Source organism: Porites lutea, chromosome 6 (assembly GCF_958299795.1).
Source record: "Porites lutea chromosome 6, jaPorLute2.1, whole genome shotgun sequence".
NCBI lineage: Eukaryota > Metazoa > Cnidaria > Anthozoa > Scleractinia > Poritidae > Porites > Porites lutea.
Window position 1 is genome coordinate 11,552,869 of NC_133206.1, and position 24,788 is coordinate 11,577,656.

Here is a 24,788-nt window from a genome sequence, read left to right on the forward strand (position 1 = left end):
GATGAAATTGATAGTCATTCGATTAAAATCGGTGCCAGTTTAATAATCGAATGATATCGGAAACCGGTAAACGAAGATTCTGACATTCACATGCACATGGTCGACGTTCATCGAATCGGACTGCCAACTGATATTTATATCTCTATATCGGTTGCTTTCGAATCCATTCATACGGGTTCATACTGCGACTATCATCAGCGATCCATAAGTACGCTGTAAGATCTTTATCAAAATAGATAGTATTTGTAGAATGAAAGGTTTAGTTTCTAAAGAGAAACGGTGGTATTGCGTTGGTTGGGGAGCGAAGCTCAAAGCGGGTAGATAGGCCACCGTAGGGAAATTGAGAAACAGTTGACCAGCCTAGTATCAGGATTTAGAGAAGTAAGGAGCGAAAAGGGGAAACAGAGAAGGTCCCCTGCCCTCCCCTCTCCTCCGCCCTAATCCCTAACGAAGGCCTGATACCCAGCTGGCTATCAGTTGGCAAAACCAAATTTTTGAGTCCGCGGAGGCTCCCGCACATCTCCCGTTATACACCTTATTCAGTGCCCCCAAACGTTTGCATAACCACTGGGTATTACAGTCGTCCCAAGAGAAATTGAAGACAAAAAGCTTATGCAAAATTTTTGGGGGCAAACAAGGTGTATCATGGGAGATGTGCAATTGGCGAATGGAAATTCAAAATAGAAAGAAAGCTGGCAGGGGACGATGGGAAGAGGTCGACTTCTTCCCTTTCTGTCGTCCCCTACGCGCTTTTTTTCCCCTCACCCCAGCCTCCCCTCCACTACGACACAAAGAGGCGGTAGCGATCCTACCCTGGGTACCAAAGACTTTTCCTGTGCGATTTCGGTCACTTTTACGTTCTTCACCCCGAAGGATCCCGCCACTTGCGAGAAAAAGCCTCTGGTACCAAGGGTATTGGATGGCTAACACCAACTGATATCAGTTACCGTATTTCCTCGAATAATAGCCGTCCCTCGATTCATCGCCCCCCTAGAAGGAAATATTTAACATAATTGCCTCCCCTCAAATAATAACCCCCCTTAGAGGGAAATATTCAACATAATCGCCTCCTTCGGATAACCGCCTCCCTCAAATAATCGCCCCCCTTAGAAGGAAATATTCAACATAATCGCCTCCCTCGGATAATCGCCTTCCCTCAAATAATCGCCCCGCTTAGAGGGAAATATTTAACATGATCGCCTCCCTCGAATAATCGCCCCCCTTAGAAGGAAATAATTCTTTAAAATAATCGCCTCCCTCAAATAACCTCCTTCCTTCAAATAATCGCCTCCTTTTTGCGCGAAAAAAAAATAACAATCGCCTTCGGCTATTATTTGAGGAAATACGGTAACTAACACCCCAGGTGGTTAACCCACGTCATATGTGCAATGTTGATTCTCTATAACTGTACAATGATGAGAGGTTTTAACAGGGTCTGGCTCAACAATATTTAAATGTGTTTTTAAATTTGGTATTTTGCTTGGTTTATAAAGTTAGCTACCTTCGGAGCAACACAGGTCTGGGTAATAATCACGAGAGTTTTTTTGCCCAGAGTAAAAGAATATTGTGGGATAATTGAGAGGGTTTATTCGACAACATAAACCAAGCCTAAGGCACAGTAAATGAATGTATCCTAAAAAGATACAACAACCCGACAGTTTTGAGGATTTTATTAGCCCCCAAGAGCCGGATTTCAGATATTTGCAAAAATAAATATACATACAAAACGATTTCATATTCAAATCCTCCAAAATAATAGATAACAACTGATTTGTTAGTAACTAGATCGCATTCTGAAGTTTTGGACTTCCTTTTTTAGTGAGGCCGGATTAGGAATGACACTACAGAATGCACGAAAAATATTTTAGATTTTCTGAAACATTTATAAATCCTCCACTAAGAGTTCTTCACCAGGTGCTTCCGCCAAATGTGCTGAAAACCTCGGAGGAAGGCGCATGATTTTTCCACTAAGATTTAGTACCACCTGACGTGTTTTATCCAGATAAAACTTGAAATGGGCGCCCTGTCCCGCTGACCAACTCTCATCGTGCTGACATAGGGAGCAACTCGTGTCTTCTTCGGAGCCCTCCTACTTGATGTCATTTTTTCGACAGTGATGAGGCATTAATCATAACAACAGATGCGAGGTGACATTTCGCTCCTGGTTTGATTTCAGGACAGCAATTTCTTTCGTTGTTCTTGTAGTAAAAATTCCAAATGCTCTGCTCGTTTCATGGCCGCCTATGCAAAAAAAAAGAAAGTATATTATAAGTCCGTTTCTTGCTGCTTTTTTACGCCAAGGATTATTTTTCCCGTCACAGAAGAACCCAAAAGACCTGTCTGTCTGAAGTGGTACTGATTGTACGTTACACTGTTTGAAACAACAAGTTTGTTTATCTGTCATACCAGGGCCTTATAAAGGAAAAGAATGGCCGCTCGGTCAGAGCCGAGCTGGACGACTTGCAATCTATTGTCCTGAGTTGCAAGTCCCGTCCTGTCCACTAAATGGATTTTTCTCAGTAATCCCGAGTTTAACTCCTCTGCTATCTCTATGAATAGTCAACTGGTTTGCCTCTTCGTTACGTTTCAACGAATTATTTCTTTCAGTCATTTTCTCGGCCCCATAATCCATCAAAAGTAAATGTAGCTCTTCAGTTTATATTTTAACAGGATTCGTTACCTGATGCTGTTCTCGTAACGTTTTCATTGTTTCTTCTTTCTTAGCTATGGCTTGCTTCACTCTGTTGAACAACAAATAATAGTTCACAAACCTCCACATTTTCAAATCTCCATCCAACTGATATTTTTGTGTGGTAGCCTGCGTAGCTGGAGGTTTAGTTGGCAAGAGGCAACTAAGGGAGCCTGAGCGAGCGGCGAAGCCGAAAAACCCCAGCTACCGAAAAATCACTTAACTGTGGTTCGTTAGTTTGAACAGAAACGCTCCCCGAAAGGGTTTAAAAAAAATTATGCAGAGAGACGACAAAACGTAAAATTGCGTGGAAAACGAAGTTCCTGGAACGTTACATTTTCGCTTACATTTTGTGCGTAACATCTCTCGCCTCAGAGCTCGATCAAAGCTAATCGCAGGCTTTCTTCAGCTACTCCTTTATTTCTCATACGTTACCAACAAACCTTTTATGTACTTCCTCCATTTCTTGTTCCTTTTCTCGGGTTACTCGTTCTATTTCCAGTCGGTGGCGAGCTTTCATTTCACTTAATTCTGTTTTGAGCCGTTTGTTGTCTTCATCGGTTGTCACAAGCCTGATATACGAAGAAAAAAAATCGTAAACATTCGCACTCTATTCCCATTAACCGACAACTCGCCGTAACGGCCATTTCTTGACTTGGCGATACAGAGTTGGTACGAACCTGTCAGCAAATTCCTGCCGAATTATATCAGCAACTTTTCCTCTTTCTTCTTGCAGCCGTTTTGTCACTTTGTCGATGTCTTCCATTTCGCCATCTTTCTGCTTCAACAAACTTTTTAAGCGCGCATTTTCTCCATCTACCTCGGATAAACGAGCCTGCAAAGTTCAATTCCAAAATTCGTATTCTCCTTCAGTGTAGTCTGAAATGTCATCCGTCTGTTCGCCCCACCCCCCAACGGGTGGCAAGGCGAGGGAGACTGAAAAGCATACTCATGGCCGCCAATTAGATATTTATGCATAATTGCATAAATTAGTCTGTGACGTCACGGGACGGCATTATAACGCTGGGAATTTTGCCGCGCGCTGGAGAGTGGGGCGAAGAAACGGATGACATTTCAGACTACCTTCTGTGCGTCAAAGCTGCTGGAACACCTCTACCGCCGTCCGCGTCTGTGTTCTGTCTAGGTCTGTCCAAGAGACCATGGCCTCTTTAGCCTGCGTAGCAGGCGCTTGGAAGTGGTGGGCACAAGAAAAAACGGGCGCGCGAGAAGGCGACTCGCGCGCTCCCGTTCTCTCTTGCGCCCACAACTTCCAAGCGCCTGCTACGCAGGCTATGGCCTCTTAGTCTGTCATGTACTACCTATCTATCTGCGTTTCTCTTTCAGGTTACCTTAATTCCAGTTCTTTTTGTTAATTCCTATTTGGAGGACATCCGTCAGTCTGTTGTTCTATTTGTAACGTCTGTCAGTAAATAGATTTATCGGCCGCGAGGGCGTTTGTTAGCTACTTATATAAGCACTTTGCATTTACCTTCATGCTGTTGTATTTTTCCTGCATCTTCCGCTCAGATTCCTCCAGCTCCTTAAGTTCGGATTCGTACTTATCCCTCACGCGCCTGAAAAGAAGTGCAAATAAAATGGGTCCATTAGTCCTAAAAAGACAGCGGTTACAAAAAACATTACTTCCATCTTTCGTACTACTACAAAGTAAGTCATCTAGTCTGTCAGAAGTTAAAGAGAGTTTACTGTCACTAACAGGTTTAAGCAGTTTCACAGTGAAGGAGAACGACACGACTTACTTGATTCTGTTCTCTGCAGCTCGTTCGCATTCCTCTCTCGCCAGCGAAGTTTCTTCCTCAAGTCTCGTTATAACCATTTCAATTTCCTGCGTGAGAATCAATGCTCTCCATTGTAGAGCGGTTTTCATTTGAGTGTCGAAAAGTAATTGGTTTTGCACTTTCTACACGATGCGATTGGCTTAAAAGATTCGCGCCACCTTTTCATCCAATCAGAAGTAAAACCAAAGCCAATTGTGACGCGCTCGCATGCATTTTCCCGCGCTTTGCGTCAGCCACATGTAATTACTTCGAGTTTTGATTGGTTCAATGTATTGTCTGTGTCCTATGTGATTGGCCAGAGTAATTACTTTGGTTTTGGTTTTACGACACTCAAACGAAAACCACTCTAAAATGACTTTTTATATAAACCAACAACAAAGATGGAACCGTAGCAATCTGATACAACAGAGGCTAGCTATCTGTCTCTATATATTCTGCCACCTTTCGCTGTATTCTCAAGGAAGAGTGCTCTACAAAAAGTTGAAGTTGCTCGAAACCGATGAAATTTTGGACTGTTAGTGTGTAAGTTTAAAGAAAAACGATTCCTTAGTCGCCCAAAGCAAATATAAGTTGCCAAGGGCCATTCAATTTTTGCAAGAGTTTAGCCTTAAGTTTTCGTCCGTCTCTGCCTGATGGTTACATACTTTAGCTCATGGGAAAAAGAAAGAAAATGACAAAACAAAAAGCAAAACAAAACAAATAACTCGCAAAAAAAGACTTCCTGACTCACCCTATCACGACCTTCTCTCACCGCCTCTTTCAACTCGCGCTCTTTAGCCATAAGTACGGCGTCCTGAAAAGATATGGAAATAATTATGGATAAAAAACTTGAAAAGAAACTGGATTGGTTACTTATGGTCAAGCTTCGCACCTGCTTTTTCATGTAGTTCTCGATCCAGCCCTGCTTTTCGATGTCCAGTCTCTCCTTCAGCTCGTTTACCTCCAACTAAAATTCAAGCAAATCGTGCAATGTCATTAAAACTGGTGCAAATAGTTTGTTACACGTTCACGCTTAGTAAATTTTTTGCTTTCAAGAGTGTTTTTAAACTGAAAAGGAGCAAGGCATTCATATGTTATGTGAGTTGAATATTGACTTGGTCTCCCCCCGAAGAACTAAAGCTATTTGAAGTGAGTCACAGTCATCTCCAGGCCTCTTTTCCCTTCAAATGTGAAAAGTGCAACGCACCCTAACGAGGAGCTCAAAAATTGGTAATATATATAAATAATACATTCCTATACCTCGTGTTTTCTTTCCAGATTAGAAATTTCTCTTTGATGGTTTGTCTGCATCTCCAAAATAGACTTTTTATGAGATTCCTGCAAAGAAAAGGAGGATAAATAAGCCAAGGAAAGGGTTACGACACCAAATTTCGCGAACAAATTAAAAATTTCTGAGGAGAAAACAAAGAAATTCACTAGCGCGTGAAGGTAGAAGATTTAGATTACCTCTAAAGCCTCGCGCGCCTCGTCTAGTTCCTGGCGCTGTTTTTGAGCTTGCAAAGCTACTCTTTCCTTCTCCTCCTGTACTTCTGCGTACAGACGCCGCCGCTGTTGTTGGTATGCCTGTTCCTCTTGCTCCAGCTGCTTTTCATATCTATAAAAACGAGTGACGTGGAAGTAACATAAACACAATCTTTTAGAGCTGGTTTGGGATAAAATCGATCAAGATTTTGAATATGATGTTAAAAATTTAATAACGTGATCGTTCGAATAAAAATGACAGGTTATAGTTTTATTCACCAACATATTTAAAACCCTTAAAAGTTCAACCCCTTCTCTCTGATGGTCTGGATTAATAAAAATTTATCTTTTCAAAAGGAAAATCAAGAGCAAATGAAAGCTACCAAGATATATCACTGCTAGTGTTTCTCATAATTATATCCGGCACCAGCGTCGTCATATATAGCGACTCGCATTGCTGCAAAGTTGTAAGACGGTCGCCTATAAGCAGGCCCTACGTTTGAGAAAAGGGGGCTAAATATCAGAGCTGATGGGAAGAGGAAAAGTCTCCACCCCCTTTCCCTATATCTAGCGAGTTTTTTCCCCTATTTTCCCCACCAAGGAGCCTGGTCACAGGCTATAAAAGGGCGTAGGAGAAGCAATGATTAACTTAGTCGGTTAGGGGGATAAATATCGAAGGTGATGGGAAGAGGAAAAGTCCCTTCCCTTGCCCCTATACCTAGCGAGCTTTTTCCCCTTTTTCCCCACCAAGTAGCCTCGTCGCTGGCTACAAGAGGGAGTAGGAGCAGCAAGGATTAACTCAGTCGGTTAGTGCGCGGCTTTTTGTGCGGGAGGTTCTGTGTTGATTCCCAGGTCTGACCTCAAATCCTTGTTTCGTCTGCTTCTTTTCTTTACGGTAGCTTTAAGTAGCTTTAAAGACCAGTAACAAAGAGTACTAATGTTGTGAGAAAGGGGGAGAGGAAGGAATAAAAAGAGCGCACCGTGGGCTGCTGGTTTGTCCGGCAGTCAAAGGATGACTGTTACGAGCTACCGACGTTAAATAAAAAGCTTTACCTTCTACCTTCTAGTATAGCTTATAGACGGAGTACGGATAAGGAAACATTTACCTTTGTTGGGAGAGTTCCCTCTCCCGGGAACAAGCAGACTCCTTTTCTCTTTCCAACTGATCTCTAAGTTCCTCTATCTGTTGGATGTACCTTCTGCCTGCACGCTCATCAGCTTCAAGTAACTCCGCCTGTAAACCAATCACACTCACTCAACTATCATTTCGGAATTAGCCAATCATAATTCACCTCATCAAATAAAATGCAATAAAATGAACAGAAAGAAAAGGAAACGAGCAATGATGACAAGCGCGGCTGCAACCAATCAAAGCGCGAGTAATGTTACCTATGCAAAGCAATGATTGCTGTACAAACGACAACACTGAGACGCGAAAAAAACATGCAACTTATGTCAGTTAGAGGAAGAATTATAATTAATTATATTTAGCCCTAAAATAAAACGTGCGATCGATTTTTGGTAAATACACGGTACGTTTGCTCTATCTAACTGGCAAAACAGCAAGCGTTTGATAACGAACAGGGTTCGACAGTATGCAGGCGATCCAACACATGTCACGTGGTAATGACACAAGCACTGATCACGTGGTGACGTTACCTGATGGGTGGATTTGAGCTTTTTGACTTCCGCTTTATGCTTTGCAATGAGCTTCTGGATATCTGGTTCCAGTCCTTTCACGGTAACCTCCTGTTGATTTACGGGAAAAAAGGGTTTGCATTATTTTGGTATTAAGGTCGGAGGTGTGAGCCCTTGGGTGCTTCCAGTAAGCAAAGATTGCGTAAATTAAATGAAACAAGCCAATTTAGCCAGCGCTCAGTCTCCAGATGAGGAAGCACACAACTTCGGTGAGAAAGATTGGGATGACACGCGAAAGTGGCACGCTTCTCCTTGTCGTCTCGTTCTAATTTATTGTCGTTCATACCACCATTTTTTCACAACGTTCTCGTGGGGACTAGTCAGGGAAGGATCTTAAGAGAAAAGAAGGAACAGAAAGGATGGAAGCAGTTACATAAACAACTGTAGGCGATTATGAAAAGTATCTTGGTATTAACGAGCGTCAGTCTCTGTGCGCCACGCCATTTGGATCGAAAAGTTCGCAAAGCCTACATACTGGAACATGAATGTAGTCCAAAGGGTTCTGACAGCAGGAAAGGTATTTGTTACCTTGATTTGCTGAGTCTTTTCGTTAATCCATTTCTCCCGCCTTAGTTTTTCGGCCGCCAAAATAACTTCTTTTTGCTTCTTGATTTCAACTTGGTGACTACAAATAAAAAATCCAGCAAATCTTGCAATAAACATCAACGCGCTTTTTTACACAAGCTATTAAACTCTAGCATGCAATAATATTTTGTAGTTCAATAAATGGTCCAGTAACAGCAGATAATACCAAAGAGGAAACCTAACAACAGCTACAAATAAAACTGCGTCTTTTCAAGATCAGGGTACCACAATTTTACTCAATCTCAAGAACAATGCTATTTCACTTTCGCTTTATGCTTTGCAATGAGTTTCTAGATATCTTGTTTGGGGACAGCATGGCCGTTGTCCTCACGAATGGGAGGTCTCGCGTTTGCGTCCTTGGCCACGCTTCTAAAATAGCCAGCTGGGATTTTTAACCTTGTCATGTTACATTTGAATTATTTGTTTTATTTATTTGCTCGGCCCCACTAGCTTATGTGCTATAAATGCTACCAAGGCTAAATAAATGCGATTTATTTATTTACTTTTTCAAGTGTCAGACTCACTTTTCTTCCATTTGTTTGATTTTGTCGCCGTACTTCTTGTCGGTAATTTTAAGCTTATTCACCACTTCTTCGCACCGTTGCGAAAGAACTTTTTTGTCATCGATAAGCTGATCAATGAACGACAAGTGCCTCTGAATTGCAGCTTCGTATTCTTGTCGTTGAATAGCAAATCTCTGTTTCGCATCTTTCTCCATCTCCTTTGCCTGCCGAAGCGTGAATTCCCGCTGCTGGTTCTGTACAGGAGAAACAACAGAATGTGGTGAGAAAGATGTTTTTTTTTTCAGTTGGAAGAAAAAATGCGAGTTCGTCCAACAGCAGTCGAACCTATGACCTTCTGGTTACCAGTCCAGATGCTCACCCACTAAGCCACAGGAGACTTGTGGGAACTAAGGCCACTAAACTAGCTAGGTTCATGAGACAAACATTCCGCATACTTCAGGGCGCTGGGCTGTTGATATGCGCTTATGCGCAATGATTGAAACGTGATGGTGAATGTTAAGCCTGGCCCCAGTTGTTCAAATGCTGGATAGCGCTATCCACTGGATAAATCACTATCCAGGGGATAAGTATTAGGGAAACCAATTGCACTATCCACTGGATAGATATTTACCCATTGGATAGCGCTATCCAAAATTTGAACAACTGAGGCCTGGTGAATAGGATGATCCACATTATGGTTCAGTTAGCCTGGGTTGCAGACGGCCAGCGCGTCGTCTAGACTTTTGGTATAGTCTGCCACGCAGGCTAGGTTCAGTGCGAACCTTAGCTACTTCCCTGAGTCAAAAAATCGACCCGTTTTGAGAGACAGATTTTGCAGGCACCACTCCTTGACTTTCCTCTTTCTTTAATCTTTAATCATTATTTATACACGGTAAAGAAATTCATCACGTACAACAAATTCCAATGCAATGACTAAAATCCTAAAAATCCTGATCGTAATATTATAATAACTTACAACAATATGCCACTAAAAACTTGATTTCCATGAATGCCGGGTTTTAAAAATTCATAGGTGACAAAAGGATTCAGAGAGCTGATGTTATAGTAAAGGTTTCGAAAGGTAGTTAGTAATTTGATTGCGGTGTGACTTAAGACTGACGTTCACTAACCAGAGCCCTTTGAAGCAAGTCATTGGTTCGTTTCTTTTCTTCTAACTCTATCTTTACTGCAAGCATGGCTGTCGTGACGTCAGTAGCCGCTGCAGCAGCAGACTCGAGGGCGGCCTCTTCCTTTCTGTAGCGAAGAAAAGAATTACCCAATGAAAAGTGGGGTATTGAACCGAGGTAATAAGTCTGGCCAATCAGAACACGCGTAGAAGATTTATCGAACCAATCAGATCTTGAAGTAGTCTTACCCGGTGCAAAGCGCGGGAAAATGCGTACAGGCATGTTACACCTGTAGGATTAGTTTTACTCCTAATTAGCCCAGAAAAACGCGCGTGATGTTTAAGCCAATCACAGAGAACAGCACTAGCTAGCATTGCCAGACCAAAGAAATCCCATAATTACTTCAGAAACTAACTTAAGGTGATGTTATAACGAAACGATTTGCAACGACGATTTTTAGACACAACGTAGCAACGCAGGAACAATGTGGCAACCATTCGAAGCAATGTTGTAACAACGTTGTAATGCTGTGTTGCCCAAAAAACGTCGTTGCTAATTGTCCCGTCTCACGTCACCTTTAAAAGCTACTCTAAAAGAAAAACATAAATACAATAAACAAGGAAATCATAAACATTATCTCACAACGTAGGGCAACCAAAAGCCGGGTCAGAGGAAATAGAAAAAAGCAGCGCAGCTGCCCTCTTTGACAAATTAATCAACTGCGAAGACACAACCGACAATGAACTCGTTCGGAATAAGGCTGCACTTTCCGTGACTCGTTCAAACGACCGCTGAATACACGCAGGACTATAAATTAGTTTCTCGATACTTACTCTCTATCTACTGCCACAGAAGCTGAAGTGCTTGATGATGGTAATCCGCGAGAAATTGCACCATCTCGAGCCTAAATAATCAACACAATAATACTGTTAACTTAAAAAGATTAAGATAACTCCACGCACTCACCGAGATTTTACCGAACAAATCCAAGAAGTAACTTATGAGCTGCCTTAATATTTTTTTACCTCAAAATGCCAAAGTGAAAATTTATGAAAACCCATTTTGTAAAATGCTTAAAGAAAAACTAGAACCACGCATAAGAACTGCTCAGGAGGTTTCATTTCACTGGAAAGATTTCAACATTCTCACCAACCAAGCCAAATAATGGCGCAAACCTGAGTGATGTCGCTGACAGCATCATCCTCAGCTTTTTCTACTTCATCCAAGAACGTCAAGATACTCCTGGGAAAAAAAATAAAGTTACCCACCACTCCTAATGATTACTGGAACTACAGATGAGATATACCGTCTACTCTCTCAAAACAAATACTGTTACGACCACATGCGAGCCCATTTCTCGGAGGCATTGATTATAAAAAAGGTTCTTGTATTTCACAGTCTGATCTTAAACAAAGACATCACATCATACTGGGTACCTTAGTTTTTCAGCAGACAATGCAGCTCCTGATTGGCCTTGGCTAAAATAAGACAATAAACAAAAACAAAAACAAACAAAAAATAGTCCAGGGGTAAATAAAGAGATCGTTTTCAAAAGAAGTCATTTCAGTTCCATGCAAATAACTACCTAAAAATGGTACAAAAAGGCACTTGTTTGGCCTACTCATCATCGTTAACCAAAGGACTTCTCTAGTTCAGTTTGCACTAGATACTTAGTTTAGTAGAGTAACAGCAGGTAAGAGTTGTTAATATATTAACTGAATTCATCATGGACCCCACCCCTCTGATTAATACAGTAAGTGCTGATGTTACGAGGAGAAGGTTGGCTGTTGGAAGGTTGTGGGGAGAGGTGGCCTAACATATGGGCTGACTTTGAACAAAAAGTAAATCAGCAAACTGCATATTTGCATAGCAACCACTTATCCAAGAAACTTTAACCAAGAAAATAACTTACCTTTCCAATTTGGCTTTGTTTAACTGATCCAAAGAAGCATAAGAGAGATAAGGCTATATATAAAAAGAACAATTAATGGAATACACAGTGTAGTACTATATTCATCTTCTAATCTTCTAATCTTCTAAAATCTACAGGTAGATGTACTTAGCTAACTTACTGCTGCATTATTTTCAGAGGGATATAATATGTAGAAAACCAGCACTTGCCAGAACACTACTGAGACAGATGGACAGACAGACAGACAGACAGACAGACAGATTTTTGGTACATAACAAAACATCAGACACACATTATATTGCAGATGAGCTCACAAGAGCTATTGTGCTGATCAAAGATGTTAATCTGCCCAGTCTTCCTGAGCCTTCAAACTCCATGCAGGAATAAGTATTTGCCTGCTCTAAAACTGTAGGCAATGCAGGCTACCGGTGTTTGGGTAGTCTCCCAAGCAGTCATTTTTGAAGCGTCGCACAATACTCCTTCCCAAAGCGTTGCGACAAAAATGGATGCATGTCTGTGTTGGAGTGGGTTGACATATTAAAGTACTTGTGTGAGACAGACTTGTGTGAACTTGTGTCAACTCCTGGTTGCTTACCCACAAATAGCACTACAAATAACACACGCTTGTTACATCCATAGGGACTAGCAGGGATTGGAAAATTGTACTTGTATGGCATACGCACACAGTAAACTTAATGTAAAGTGTTTTTAGGTTTAATGCTCTATCAATGTTGTACTCTAACCAGAGGTCCACAAACGGACTGTACTTTAGCTAGTAGAGAGCAATGAAAATAGACTAACCTGGTCACTGTTTTCATAGTCTTGCTCTGCAATAATAAATATTTCATTGAATTGATATGGTAACCATCACGAAAAATATTATTGGAAATTGGAAATTCAGAGGGGTGGGTGACAAGAGTCTTAAAGGCAAATATTTTTCAAGAAAAGTGTGACGCTAAAAGGGAATTCCAGACAGTCGGGGGGGGGGGGGGGGGTAAACAAAATGAGCTCTTAATGCAGGAATATGGATATTTCTCGAGCAACAGATTACATAACGACAATAAAATGCTGGGAAGGAAATAATCTTATCTCACTCAATCAATCAAAATTAATATCAAGACAGACAAAAACTTTCAAGACATTGTTCAGAGGTACCCAACGACCAACCTCGTTCCCAGGGTTCAGGAGAGAACCCTGGGAACGAGGTTGCCCAACGACTTTTTTCTGTAAAATAACCATTTAAAGGAGCAAATATTGCCTAGACATTTCGAAAGATCAAGGAAGGCTAAAAATTTCTGGATAACTGTTCCATCCGTCTACAATTTTCAGAGGTTGTGCTTTTCACATTAATTTTTATTACCAAGATACTGTGATTATTATTAAACAAAAGGTTTCCTCAAAACTTCCCCTTGCATCATCCAACGAAAGTACAGCTACTCCATGTACTTTCAGCAGGACCAATCAGGGTAGCTAACAGTTTTGGATGATACAATACAGCCACCTAAAACTTTCAAGACGAACAAGTTCTCCTAAGACATCCAAACAGATACATGTAAATAGTTTGGCTGCTCCAGATTAACCAAAGAGGCTTCTAAAGCATAGAGAAAACCATTTATGGCACATCTGATGTGTTTGGAAACATTCGCTCATTGGGTGCCCCCAATCATAAAGTTGTAATGCAGGCACTTACTCCATCCACCAAACTTATGCTCAGCGCTTTCCTCAACAGGGATTAAACCTGCTGGTTCCTCCTCCAACTGCTTTAGTGACTCAAGAAGATCATCAAAGGTTGTCTTACTCTCAACACCTGCCTGTGAGCTGAACAAAAACATTATACAATGATCATTGCTCCAATCAAGACACAATTTTTTTTTCAATGAAAATTGATCTAATTACCAGTGTTTATGAAATCTCAATTTGTAAATCTGAAATAAAATAGCTTTGTGGAAAAGGGACAAAGAAAAAACCTGAAATAAACCATTTTGTATGAAGCGCATTTTGTTTGACACAAAATAAAACAAAACCATTTTTAATAAATTATTTTTGCTAGGTGCAAATCACAAAAGTGCAATCTCCTCCTGTTGACTGAATCTTAGTTGTACTGAAATACCCTGCCAAATCTTTTCAAGAAAAGAAAAAAAGAAACACATATTTTTATAAAAAATATTTATTTAATTATTATTTTTAAACTTAGTTAACCAGACAATCATTTCCTATGTTAAAAGAAAGTATATCTGGATATCTATTGGGAAAAATATCCCTGACACTCTCCTTGTACAAAGGTATTTGAAGTATAAGCACTAAATATGTTTTTATCAATTTCATGACATTTTGTTACCTTGTTATTGTTTTATCTGTTTCGTCTGTACGATCAGAGAACAGAGGTGCTTGGTTATCAGATGGAGCTGAACTACTAACTTGTGATTCTCTAGATTCCTGGAATGAAATTGAAAACACTCTTTTCAATGTTTTGATGCTAAGGGAGCCCCAAATATAACACAGAAACCAGCTCATCACTTCGATTGCACCTGCAGAATTCGAAAGAAGTTTTACTTTGAAGCAAGGCAACAGGGGAAAAGACAAAAAACAACAAATTTTGATCCCATTTTGGATTAAGGTATAACAGGCCATAATGCATTTAATGTATTGTACTGTTTTTTGGAACTGTTAATAAAAATAAACTAAGTTTATTTTTTTTAAAAATGGAGGCATGTAGTATATAGCCCCACCCCAACCAACATGCTTGGTAACTGGCCATTGGTAACAGGATCATCAGTGCACAAAAGAGCCAATAGCAAGTAATATGTTTTACTGACCTGGAATAGTTCATCAACTTTCCTTCCAACACTACTTGCAGTGCCAGGCCTGGATGCTGTTTCATTTGAATTTACTGGTTCATTGTTTTTTATGGTACTGCTAGTTGCACCAGCACCACTAATTTTCTTTACTTTAGGTCTTGGCTTGTTCATGGATTTCTTTTTGCTTACTTTTCCACTGGCTTGGAGGAAAGTCTGAAAATAAAATGTACAATTAAGGTGATCATATCACAGTTTCACTGAAAAGAGAAATCATAATGTTTGTTTTATGTTCTCATTAACAAAATGTAGCTGCTAAACTGTAGTTTTTTCTGGTAATTTGTACCTAGTAGGGAGAGAACCAACAACAAACAAGAGCAAGAGAGAGAACCAACAACAAACTCAACCTACATAATATATTGCATCTACACTGGTACTCAAACCAAGGCCACATTGGTGGGAAGCGGGTTATTAAGGATTCTAGGTGAGTGACCACCTGCCCCCCCCCCCCCCTCTAAGTCACAATTTTGCCCTAAGTGAGAAGTAAGTGGACGTTAATGTTGACTTAGGGGAGGGGTAGGTGGTGGGTTACCCAGAAACCTCAACTGATCTGGGAAGCGCCAGTCCTCTCACCACTGCACCACCCAAGGTTGCCTCCCAAGGTCAAAGAGAGTAGTACTAACCAGTTCTTCCTCAGCTTTTCTCTGAGTCTCCTGCCTTTTTTCATCTCTCTTTTTCTGAAGCTCTTCTATCGCTGCCTGTCTTGCCAACCTTGCTCTCTCTTCTCTCCTTTTTCTCTTTTCTTCTTCTTTTTGCTCTCTGTGTTCTTCCTAAAAGTACAATGTTGTAGAAAAAGTGGTTTCAGATTTACTGTTGCAATAATAAGCCAGTAGATGAGTGCTGGTGTAATGTTACCAAATCTTGTTAAGTCCCAAATCAAAATATTTACCTGTCAAATTAAAAAATTTCTTTACAAAACAAGCTTTTGACACCTTTCTTAGTATTTTTCTCAAGTGAAATATTTTCCTTGTAAAATACAATTGATTGTACGAACATTGTGGAATATTATTAATTTTAATGTCCTAGTAGGTAGCCAACAGTCCAAAACCAACCTTGTCCAGATTGAGAAAAGGGAAATGGCATCAGATTTCTGTGGTCTGTTTTATCCTTCTACTTTAAAGGGACACAGTCAACCGATGCACATGCACATTAGATACCATATTTTCTCAGCTGATTTGCATATCATAAGAACCACACATGAAACAGAAAGTGAGAAGTGCATCTGGAATATCTAAACAAACCCTGTGGAATTGAACTAATGGCAAACAAAATTGTGATTATAGACCCTAAGTCATGTGAGAGCACTCAATTGAGTCATATTATTTGATTTCGGGTTGAGGTAAACACTTTTTAAACTGGCAAAACTAGGGTCCAGGTCAGTGCGGCATCATAGCTGACTGTGTCCCTTTTAAGTGTTGATCTTGGTGCTTAGTGTCAATTAAACTAACCAAAGGAATGAAGAAGTTGTTGAACGATGATTTAGCAAAGATACTGGTAGTTTTAATTCTGAAAAGCAACTTTTGTCACACTAGATGAGTGTTCGCAAAAAATAAGGACAGAAAAACTGGAAAAGGTAAGAAACTAATCAAAAGAAAAAAATCAATTAATTACAACTTGTTCAGGACCTCAGTCTTTTCACTGAAGAGCTGGGTCTCCTTTTCTGATTTCTTCTGACTTAACAGCTGTTTGATGGCATTCTGTCCATTAAGTTGTTTCCTTGTTTTCCATCCACGATACCACCTCTGAATGTTCACAGCTGCCTTTCTTCTCTTGCTCTCACTCTCATCCTCAATGAGTTCATCAAGAAACAATTTAGGAATATCGTCCCTTTTTGATATTGACCTGTTGGGCTTGATTCGAGAGTTCCCTTCAACCATGTCAAAATCAGTAATATTGTGGTCTAGATTATTAGTGACAGTCTGTAAGTTATCAACATCATCTTGCAGAAAGTTTTTATCAGCTTGGTTGCTAGTATTGTGTGCACCAGTCCACCAGTTATGCTCCCGGCTTGATTCAGTAGGGGACTGTAAAAATAAAGGAGGGACTGGAGCAGGGTCACTAAGAGCCTGCCACCACTCTTCTACCTCATCTGGTTCTAACGTGTTCTGTGATGTAGCTGATGGCCTGTCTGGCAAGGCAACTTGGTTGGCATTAGCAGCATTATTATGGCGCTGTAGGAATTTAATAAAATAATAATAATAAATGATGATGATGACCATAATAATGATAGTGAAAGGAAGAGAAAATTACAGTCTGCAAGTTTCAAACACATTTTTCAAGATAACAACCCCAAATCAAAACCAGGGCCCGAAAAAAGTGTCATCTGGTCATCCAGACAAGTAGAATCACCTGCCAGGCAAGAAAATTTTTCATTCTCACTTGCCTGAAGGTCAAGGGCCCCAGGCAAGTTGCCCACCAACTAAATTGTTAAAAAAGGAAAATTACATGTAAGACTTGCCAGGTACAAGGAAAATTCGAGAGCTCCAAAACCACCTACAGTACTAACATGAGTGAGAAATATGACAGAGTTTTGGCCAGTTAACATTTTAGGAGAGGATTTCTTTAGTGATAAAAGGGCTAATACTTGCCTGAAAAGTAGTGGCCAGTTTAGGTTTAGCACGAGCTTTAGCTTGGGACATAATGAGAGGAATATGATCCTCAGACAACCTAAGAATAACAGTAAATAATGAGTTTTTAACAAAGAAAAGAAATACTTAGACAGGTTAAATTTACAAAGTTGAGGTTGGATCACTTCCTCATACATTCAAATTTACTGACACTCTGTATTTAACAAAAATAAATATGTAATAAGCATCTTCATCATGTCTTGCATCTGTAAACAACATCCAACATAGATCTGTACCTTGTTGCTGTTGGTTTTTTTGGAACTTTTCTCCTGGCTCCTGAGCTACCACTTGTCCGTGCACTGTCACTGTCGCTAGCAGATACATAAACTTCATTGACCTGTGACCTAACAAAGCCTGCGCTTCCACCTTGAAAGGACAATTAAGAAAGTTGTGAAACTCAGTGGAGGGTATGGAAGTTTATGCAATTTTACACTTGTAATAACTAAAAATTAGGGTTAGGGTTAGGGTTATGGTTTGATTTGTAACCTGACGCCACTGTATTGGAAGAAATGTGCCTACATGCAGCCGCTATTGTGTGATATTCTGCTCTGCAAATTTATGGGAAAATAAATGTTAAGACTGTTAGTTACACAGCCCACTTTGTAACAACTACGAACTAGAAATATGTGTCTTGAACGCCACATTGGAAAAAGGCAAGTTTGCATGGATAACTAATGCTTATCTTCTTAGAACAGATAACAGTTAGTGTCTATTTTGCCTTTCACGGTCACAAATACTTACAAAATCTTTGCTGGCCATTCAGAACCTTGCTTGCCACCTGTTGCTTCCTACACTATTACCTTGCACTGTACTGATGACTTATGTTCTCTGGCATTTCAATTTGCTTAAACCAGCAACTTTTAAAACCTTTTAAAAATTGAACACTCAGGTGGCAAAAACCCTCGCATAGAATGATCAAGTAACACATCTGCCTAATTAGTGACAAAACGAAAGATGCTAACAATTACAAAGAGACAAAAAATATTATTCTGAGCTTTGTTTTGGTGGTGATTTGATTAAGCTGGTGATTTATTTTCACATATTGGATTCAATCACAGAGGCGGCATTTTGTCACCAGCCCAAATATACATCCCTTACTTTACTCATACGCTAAAAACAGATATGTTTCCCTGGATATCTAACCTTTTTCTTTCTAATTAAATTTGTTTTGCGAGAGGACCCTTACTTCTTTTATGCTGTCCAGATGTTTTAGGAATTTTGCCTTTCCCTGTCACAGACAAAAAGTCACTTGCTTCCGAATCCTGTCAAAAATAATTTAAAAACACAGCAGAGAGTAATATTATTTTTCACAAAAATCACTAGATCATTCCAACCACCTGGTAAAGTAAAACACTTAAAATCTTAAGTTTGTACTGCAAAAAGTCTCTGCCTTTAATCCATTCCCCCAAAACATACCAGATTATTATTTTTTTTTTCAAGTTTATCCTCTTCATCATTAGCTGCACTTATATCCCAAAGGCACAGTTCAGTCATCTCTCCCAAAAAATAATCTTACATCTATCTTGTGACCCCAACACCCCCCCCCCCCCCTCCCCTTCGGCTCCCGAAAAATAAATAAATAAATAAATAAATAAATACCACCTTTAGAACTACATCTTTTAGTCAAGAACTTCTTTGGACACCCATGTCTGTGTTTTCAGACAGGGTGGCCCTGATAGTTTGAGGGTTGATATCTCCTTGCAATAAAACAGGGAATGGGGAACAGATTATGAGCACAGGGAATGGAAAAATGAAAAAATGGGAACAAAACAGACAAAATAATGGGTAGCGAAGTTGCTGATGGAGCTGTGGTTTACATTCATAGGTTTTGTCTTCATTTTTCATAGTTTATTCCATTCCCCATGCTCGTAACCTGGGCCGGGTTGTTCAAAGCTGGGTTAAGATAACCCAGGGTTAGTGCAAAATTTGAATTCAGATATGAACACTTAAGTAGCAAATTCAGTTTAATTCTTTTTGTCTACAATTTTGATGATTGGATGCACTAAAAAGAATACATAAAATTATCCGAGAAAATGCTTTTGAACTAAAGAAAAAGAAATCCGGATTAAAATTTAACCCCGGGTTAACGCTGATTGGCCTTCGAACAACCGGGCCCTGTTCTCCTTTCCTCGTTTTGGTTTACAACACCTCTAAAGCTACCAGCTACTTTTCAATAATATTATACTAAATCACCTGCATGAATAGTATGTAAAAACATTTTATACATGCATCAATGTACACGGACAGAAGGAAAAAAATTAATTACGTCAAATTTTGTATTGTATTCTAACATTTAGAGTACAATCTCTTTAATCTACTACACAAAATTTTGACATGAGATTCCATCTGAGTTCATGACATGAAGTGTGTGTGCAAGGACTAAGGAACCTAAAACTTACCAAACTTGCATTTGATCGCGCTGAATATTTGGTGAAGTCTGCAGAGCTCGGTCGGCTGGCCTTTGAAGAGTTCAGTTTCTTTGATGTGAGATTCCCAGTGGAGCTAGAATTGAGCGCCCCTCGTTCAAGTTCAAATTTCTTATTTCTTGCAGACATAACTTGTTTTTCGCTGCTTAAATAAAACGATCTTGGAATACACCTGCTCTGAATAACATTTTTTAAACATCAAAGAGTAGTCTTTTTACCACGCTGAAATTAAACTGCATAATTTTACAGTGCTCGATGAAATAACACAACCATATTTTCTTGTTTTGACAACAAAATTGGCGCTCTGCCGCGACGCCATTTTTAATACGGTTAAATATTGCACGGCTGCTAAGCTTTTCCAGCTCGCAAAGCCTCATTGGAAATTCAATAAGTGACGTCATTAGTGGCACCGGGTTTTATTTTGGGCCAAAGAAACACGACGACAAAAAGAACCACAGCTACAACAATAAAAACATTACAAGAACATTGTCTAACCCTGATAGGAGAAAAGCTGGCTTTGACATCAGGCCTTACCTGGCTTGTGTCAACAATAAAATGGTTGAAAAAAATTGAACTAAAATGAAATTTTAGCCAACCGCGCCGATCCAGCATTGTGGCGCAAAAGTAAATGAGTACAGAACCAAATATTTATACCAAGAAAGAAACCAAACTAACCGGATGCAGTGACAGTAGGCTATTCAGTTCACCAAAGGCATGATCACATACGATCAGGCGATTCTCCGTTCACCGATTCTTGCGCTCTCGGCAACAACGTTACTGAGGGAGTAATAACGACTCGAAGTAATCTGATGAAATTCAGGCTATTGGCCGTTGAAATTCAACTTCTTTATTAATAAAAGGGACTATGTCACAAGCACAGAATTGATCTAAAGCAGCAATATCCTGAAGTCGTTACCTAATGCCTTAACCCATACAAAAAATTCTCCTGTAGCCGTGAAGAAGAAAATATCAAGCAAATTTCATCAGGGAGTACTAACCATACGCAGGATCCCATGGGCTCCTGCCGTAATATATATATATATATTTTTATTTTTGTAGTAATAGCATTGAAACTTGAAAAAGTTTGCCAGCGTTTTCTTGTTTAACTCCATGTCCATCCTTGCACTCTGCTGAAACAGACGACGGGAAACAGTTTCAATGCCTAACTATATAGTCTCAAGTAACAAAACTGGACCAAAAACTGAATTAGATCTCAACTGAAGCAAAAAAACTATAAGCTTTTTTTAAAAAAAAAAACTATAAAGTTGGCAAATATCGTGGCATAGCCTCTTTAAACAGTAGTCCACAATAAAATTGATACTTTTTCTTTGCACGCCCATAATAACTGAGACAGGATTTAGGAAAGAATGACTTTATCAAGAGATCCTCCGTAAGATGCAATGTGACATTAGCACACAAGCAATTTTTAATTCTAGGTCAATTTCATCTTTATGTTACTTTTACATTCATATGTATCTTCAGGACTTGAAATTCAAATAAGCCAGCGTAGCTTCCTCTGAAAAGGAATGACGTAAAAAAGGCTTATAATCCATACACTGAAAATCCCTACCGGAAGCTAAACAGGTAAAATATCAGGTGAAATATTCATGAGCCTACGTACGCAGCTTACGCAGTCAATACCACTTCCTATATTGGAAAAGAAAACTGAGATTTACAAAAGTATTTGCTGGTTGCTTACATGATCTTCTAAAGTACTCGACGTTTTTCTCGATATGACATGATATGAAGGATTTTATAGAGGATCATATTGAAAGCTTTTAAATCTTGCTTTCCCAATTAATGATATCACAATCCTAGATCTGAAAGCTAATAGTAAGGTGTTCGACAAATCTTCCACCCAAAAGGAAACAGGGAAGGGCAAACTTTTTAACAATGTAAATAACATGATATCTATGGATACTGGAATGGAAGTGTTAGACCTCTTAAATTACTGTCTGCAACAGTGTCTGATATTAAACTGAAATCTGGCGTGAGCCTAATTAACGGATTGGATAAACAATTTTTAGTTTAAGGTGGCCCCGTCATTATTACAGGCCCAATGAACCATGCCAAACTTTTTGTCATAACTAAGGTTTCGGTCTTAATGCGATGGCTGCGAGACTTGATGATGGGAAATCCGATTTTACTGGTGGTGAACATGTTTTTGCGAAATTATTGCTTAAGTGGACACCACTTTTCAAAGGAAATCACGTCAAGCAAAAAGTTTTGCTAACACTTTTTGACTGAAATATCTGGTGTGCTTTTATTGACATACTATCAGTACTGCTAGAGAAATTTCAAAGATCGAATCCCTGATATCGTTGGAGCAGAAGTCCGTAACTAGCATGTCCTTTAGCATTCAGTTATGAAATTGTTTCGGGATCATGTTCGACAACGAATTGCTCTGAGGTAGAACTAGCCTAGCCACCACTTTGAATTTGCGTGACTAAGGGGTAAGTCGCTGCGGTTTCGTAAATTGTATTTGGCTAACGGGTACAACGGTTTACTACTACTACTACTACTACTACTACTACCACTACCACTACCACTACCACTACCACTACCACTACCACTACCACTACCACTACCACTACCACTACCACTACCACTACCACTACCACTACCACTACCACTACCACTACCACTACCACTACCACTATCACTACCACTACCACTACCACTACCACTACCACTACCACTACCACTACCACTACCACTACCACTACTACCACTACCACTACCACTACCACTACCACTACCACTACCACTACCACTACTACTACTACTACTACTACTACTACTACTACTACTACTACTACTACTACTACTACTACTACTACTACTACTACTACTACTACTACTACTACTACTACTACTACTACTATTTTATATAATAATAATAATAATTATTATTATTATTATTATTATTATTATTATTATTATTATTATTATTATAGTAACAATTATAATGATAATGATAATGGTAGTGATAATGATAATGATGATAATAATTTTGAGATAAATATTATATCGCGAATGGCGACCTTGTGCAGTCAACCATTCGCCAATTCATTGAATCCAAAGTGTCCGAGGATTCACACACCCAAGTGGCTGATAAAAGAGAAGCCCCAATCAGAATCGTGTTGCCCTTCAAAGACCAGAAATCAGCAAACGTAGTACGTAAACAGCTGGCTGACCTGAGTAGGAAGATCAACGCAGACATCAGCCCAGTTTACACAAGTAGGAAGATCAAAGATGAAATTAAGGTCAAGGAAGACAAGCCGCCTCTTGTGAGTCAACAATGCGTGGTGTGTTCTTTCCAGTGTAGCCTGTGTGATGCAGGCTATGTCGGCTACACGTGCCGACACCTACACCAACGAATTGAAGAACACAAAGGATCGGCAATCGGAAACCACCTCAGAGAGCAGCATGATATGGAGCCTGAAGACATCGCACAAAGTTTTAGAACCTTAAGAAAGTGTCAGAACAAATTTGACTGTCTTATTTTTGAAATGTTTTTTATCCAAGAACTGAAACCGACGCTTAACAAACAGTGCGATTCAATTTGCGCCAAATTATTTGTTTAGAGTAGTTCTTGTTAACATTGTTTTATTTCCATTGTTTTTTGACTTTATAAATATTTTTAGCACTTTTTACATTTTTACATATTTTATCACATTTTAGCGTTCACCACATTTTTATCTATTATAACTTGTTTTTACTTATTTATGCTAATTTAGAGAACTTTTATACACTTGAAAATGACCTCGGAGAGGTCGAAACGTCGTGATTTTTTATCGCTAATATTTATCTCAAAATCGATTTCTAAGAAACTACTTATTAAGATGATAATAATAATAATAATAATAATATCTATTAATATCATAATAATAATAATAATAATAATAAAAGCAAGAAAAACTTACGTCTGCTCACTGAAGACTATAGTTTCCCTGTTGCCTCTACGTTTGATACGTAATGGTACTTTTGAATTTGTGGGAAAAAGGATTTTGCTGTATTACTGTTTTTCCAAATCAGCTGTGTTTAGCTTGTTTTAGGATTTCAGGCTGCTTCTTTTTTAAAGAATTTTAGCAAATTAATTAAACCGCATTCCAGCACACTCTCGGGATTTGTACTTACAGGAAATATTGTTTAATTGTCTGAGCACGTGGGCGAAATCCCATGATGGCCTGATAACTGAAATGGCCTCTTTATCAAACAGTGATCATAGTTTTCCACGGAAAATTTTCATGTTTCAGGAATTTCGTCGTTTGATCTCAGCTGATGTTTCAGTGAAATAAAAGGTTCGATCAGTGAATACGTACAGATGAGAGCTCAGGGCGGACTGATGATGAATGCATTCGCGTGACCGGAAATGTATCACCTGATTATAACGGATTATAATTTATGTGTGGATACTTTGTAAAAAAATAATTCTTTGTATAACCAACACAATATCAGGTTTCTAACACCATCATTGTATCGAACAGGTTAGTTTAGGGTCACATCCAGAAATAGCATATTGGTAAGTGATTTGAAATTGGTGCCGTAAAGCAGGAACAGAAAATAAAAAGTAAATGTTTCAAATAATAAACGTAACTGTGGCACTGACTCCGGTGTCATATTGGCAAACCCAAGTAATGCGCTTTTTTTATAGGTCCAATAAAGAATAACAATCTCTCTTGGTTTATAAGCTGATCGTGCATGTGCTAATCAAATTTGCGTCACACTTCTACGTTGTTGATCTATTTGTAGCTTCCATTGTAGTAAATGTATTGGGTTAATCTGTTAAGAAAACAATTCTACAACAACCTTAACTGACAAAATTTGCACTTGCAACTGACTTCCAGTAAGAGAGAATTTGCTGCTGCCTCTAGTGAATATCATTACTTCTATGACAAAACCATTATCGAAAGTCTAATGCTACACTTGCCTTTCACAATAAGCTGATTAACAGTTGTTTCTAGTGAACGAAAAATTTTGTCAAAAACTTTGACACCTCTATATTCAAGCTACTGGAGGTCCTGGAGTAAAACCAACACGCAACTCAGTCACCTATCGACACCTATCTGACGATCAGGCGTGTAACAGTGTACTAGGACAATGTAG

General features: G+C 39.3%; 1 protein-coding gene across 2 annotated transcripts; it reads right to left on the reverse strand.

The window, feature by feature from the left end:
• Positions 1 to 1,571: 1,571 nt before the first annotated feature.
• Positions 1,572 to 24,226, reverse strand: LOC140940133 (centrosomal protein of 131 kDa-like). 2 transcript variants are annotated; one of them, XM_073389030.1, is made up of 29 exons: positions 23,606 to 24,226; positions 18,440 to 18,515; positions 17,490 to 17,619; positions 17,215 to 17,293; positions 16,252 to 16,797; positions 15,250 to 15,396; positions 14,588 to 14,782; positions 14,110 to 14,207; positions 13,462 to 13,589; positions 12,573 to 12,598; positions 11,772 to 11,824; positions 11,296 to 11,337; positions 11,035 to 11,101; positions 10,693 to 10,763; positions 9,863 to 9,986; positions 8,754 to 8,986; positions 8,173 to 8,269; positions 7,606 to 7,695; positions 7,053 to 7,180; positions 5,932 to 6,079; positions 5,725 to 5,802; positions 5,357 to 5,431; positions 5,216 to 5,278; positions 4,447 to 4,532; positions 4,179 to 4,263; positions 3,370 to 3,524; positions 3,133 to 3,261; positions 2,681 to 2,741; positions 1,572 to 2,241 (listed from the first exon to the last, which is right to left on the reverse strand). In XM_073389030.1, exons 4-29 carry the CDS (start codon positions 17,263 to 17,265, stop codon positions 2,173 to 2,175), a joined length of 3,045 nt encoding a protein of 1,014 aa, XP_073245131.1. In that variant the 5' UTR covers positions 17,266 to 17,293; positions 17,490 to 17,619; positions 18,440 to 18,515; positions 23,606 to 24,226; the 3' UTR covers positions 1,572 to 2,172. The 2 variants fall into 2 exon arrangements, with proteins under 2 accessions (XP_073245131.1, XP_073245130.1); XM_073389029.1 differs by lacking the exon at positions 23,606 to 24,226 and adding an exon at positions 19,653 to 20,210.
• Positions 24,227 to 24,788: the final 562 nt, after the last annotated feature.

Bases quoted from the DNA above. Each gene is read 5' to 3' on its own strand.
- LOC140940133 (XM_073389029.1), bottom strand. From the start codon at position 19,808: ATGTCTGCAAGAAATAAGAAATTTGAACTTGAACGAGGGGCGCTCAAT. The intron at 10,764-11,034 runs GTTTGCGCCATT...TTGATTATTTAG, and splicing joins CTGTCAGCGACATCACTCAG to GCTCGAGATGGTGCAATTTC. The intron at 2,742-3,132 runs GTTTGTTGGTAA...GTTGTTCAACAG, and splicing joins ATGGAGGAAGTACATAAAAG to AGTGAAGCAAGCCATAGCTA.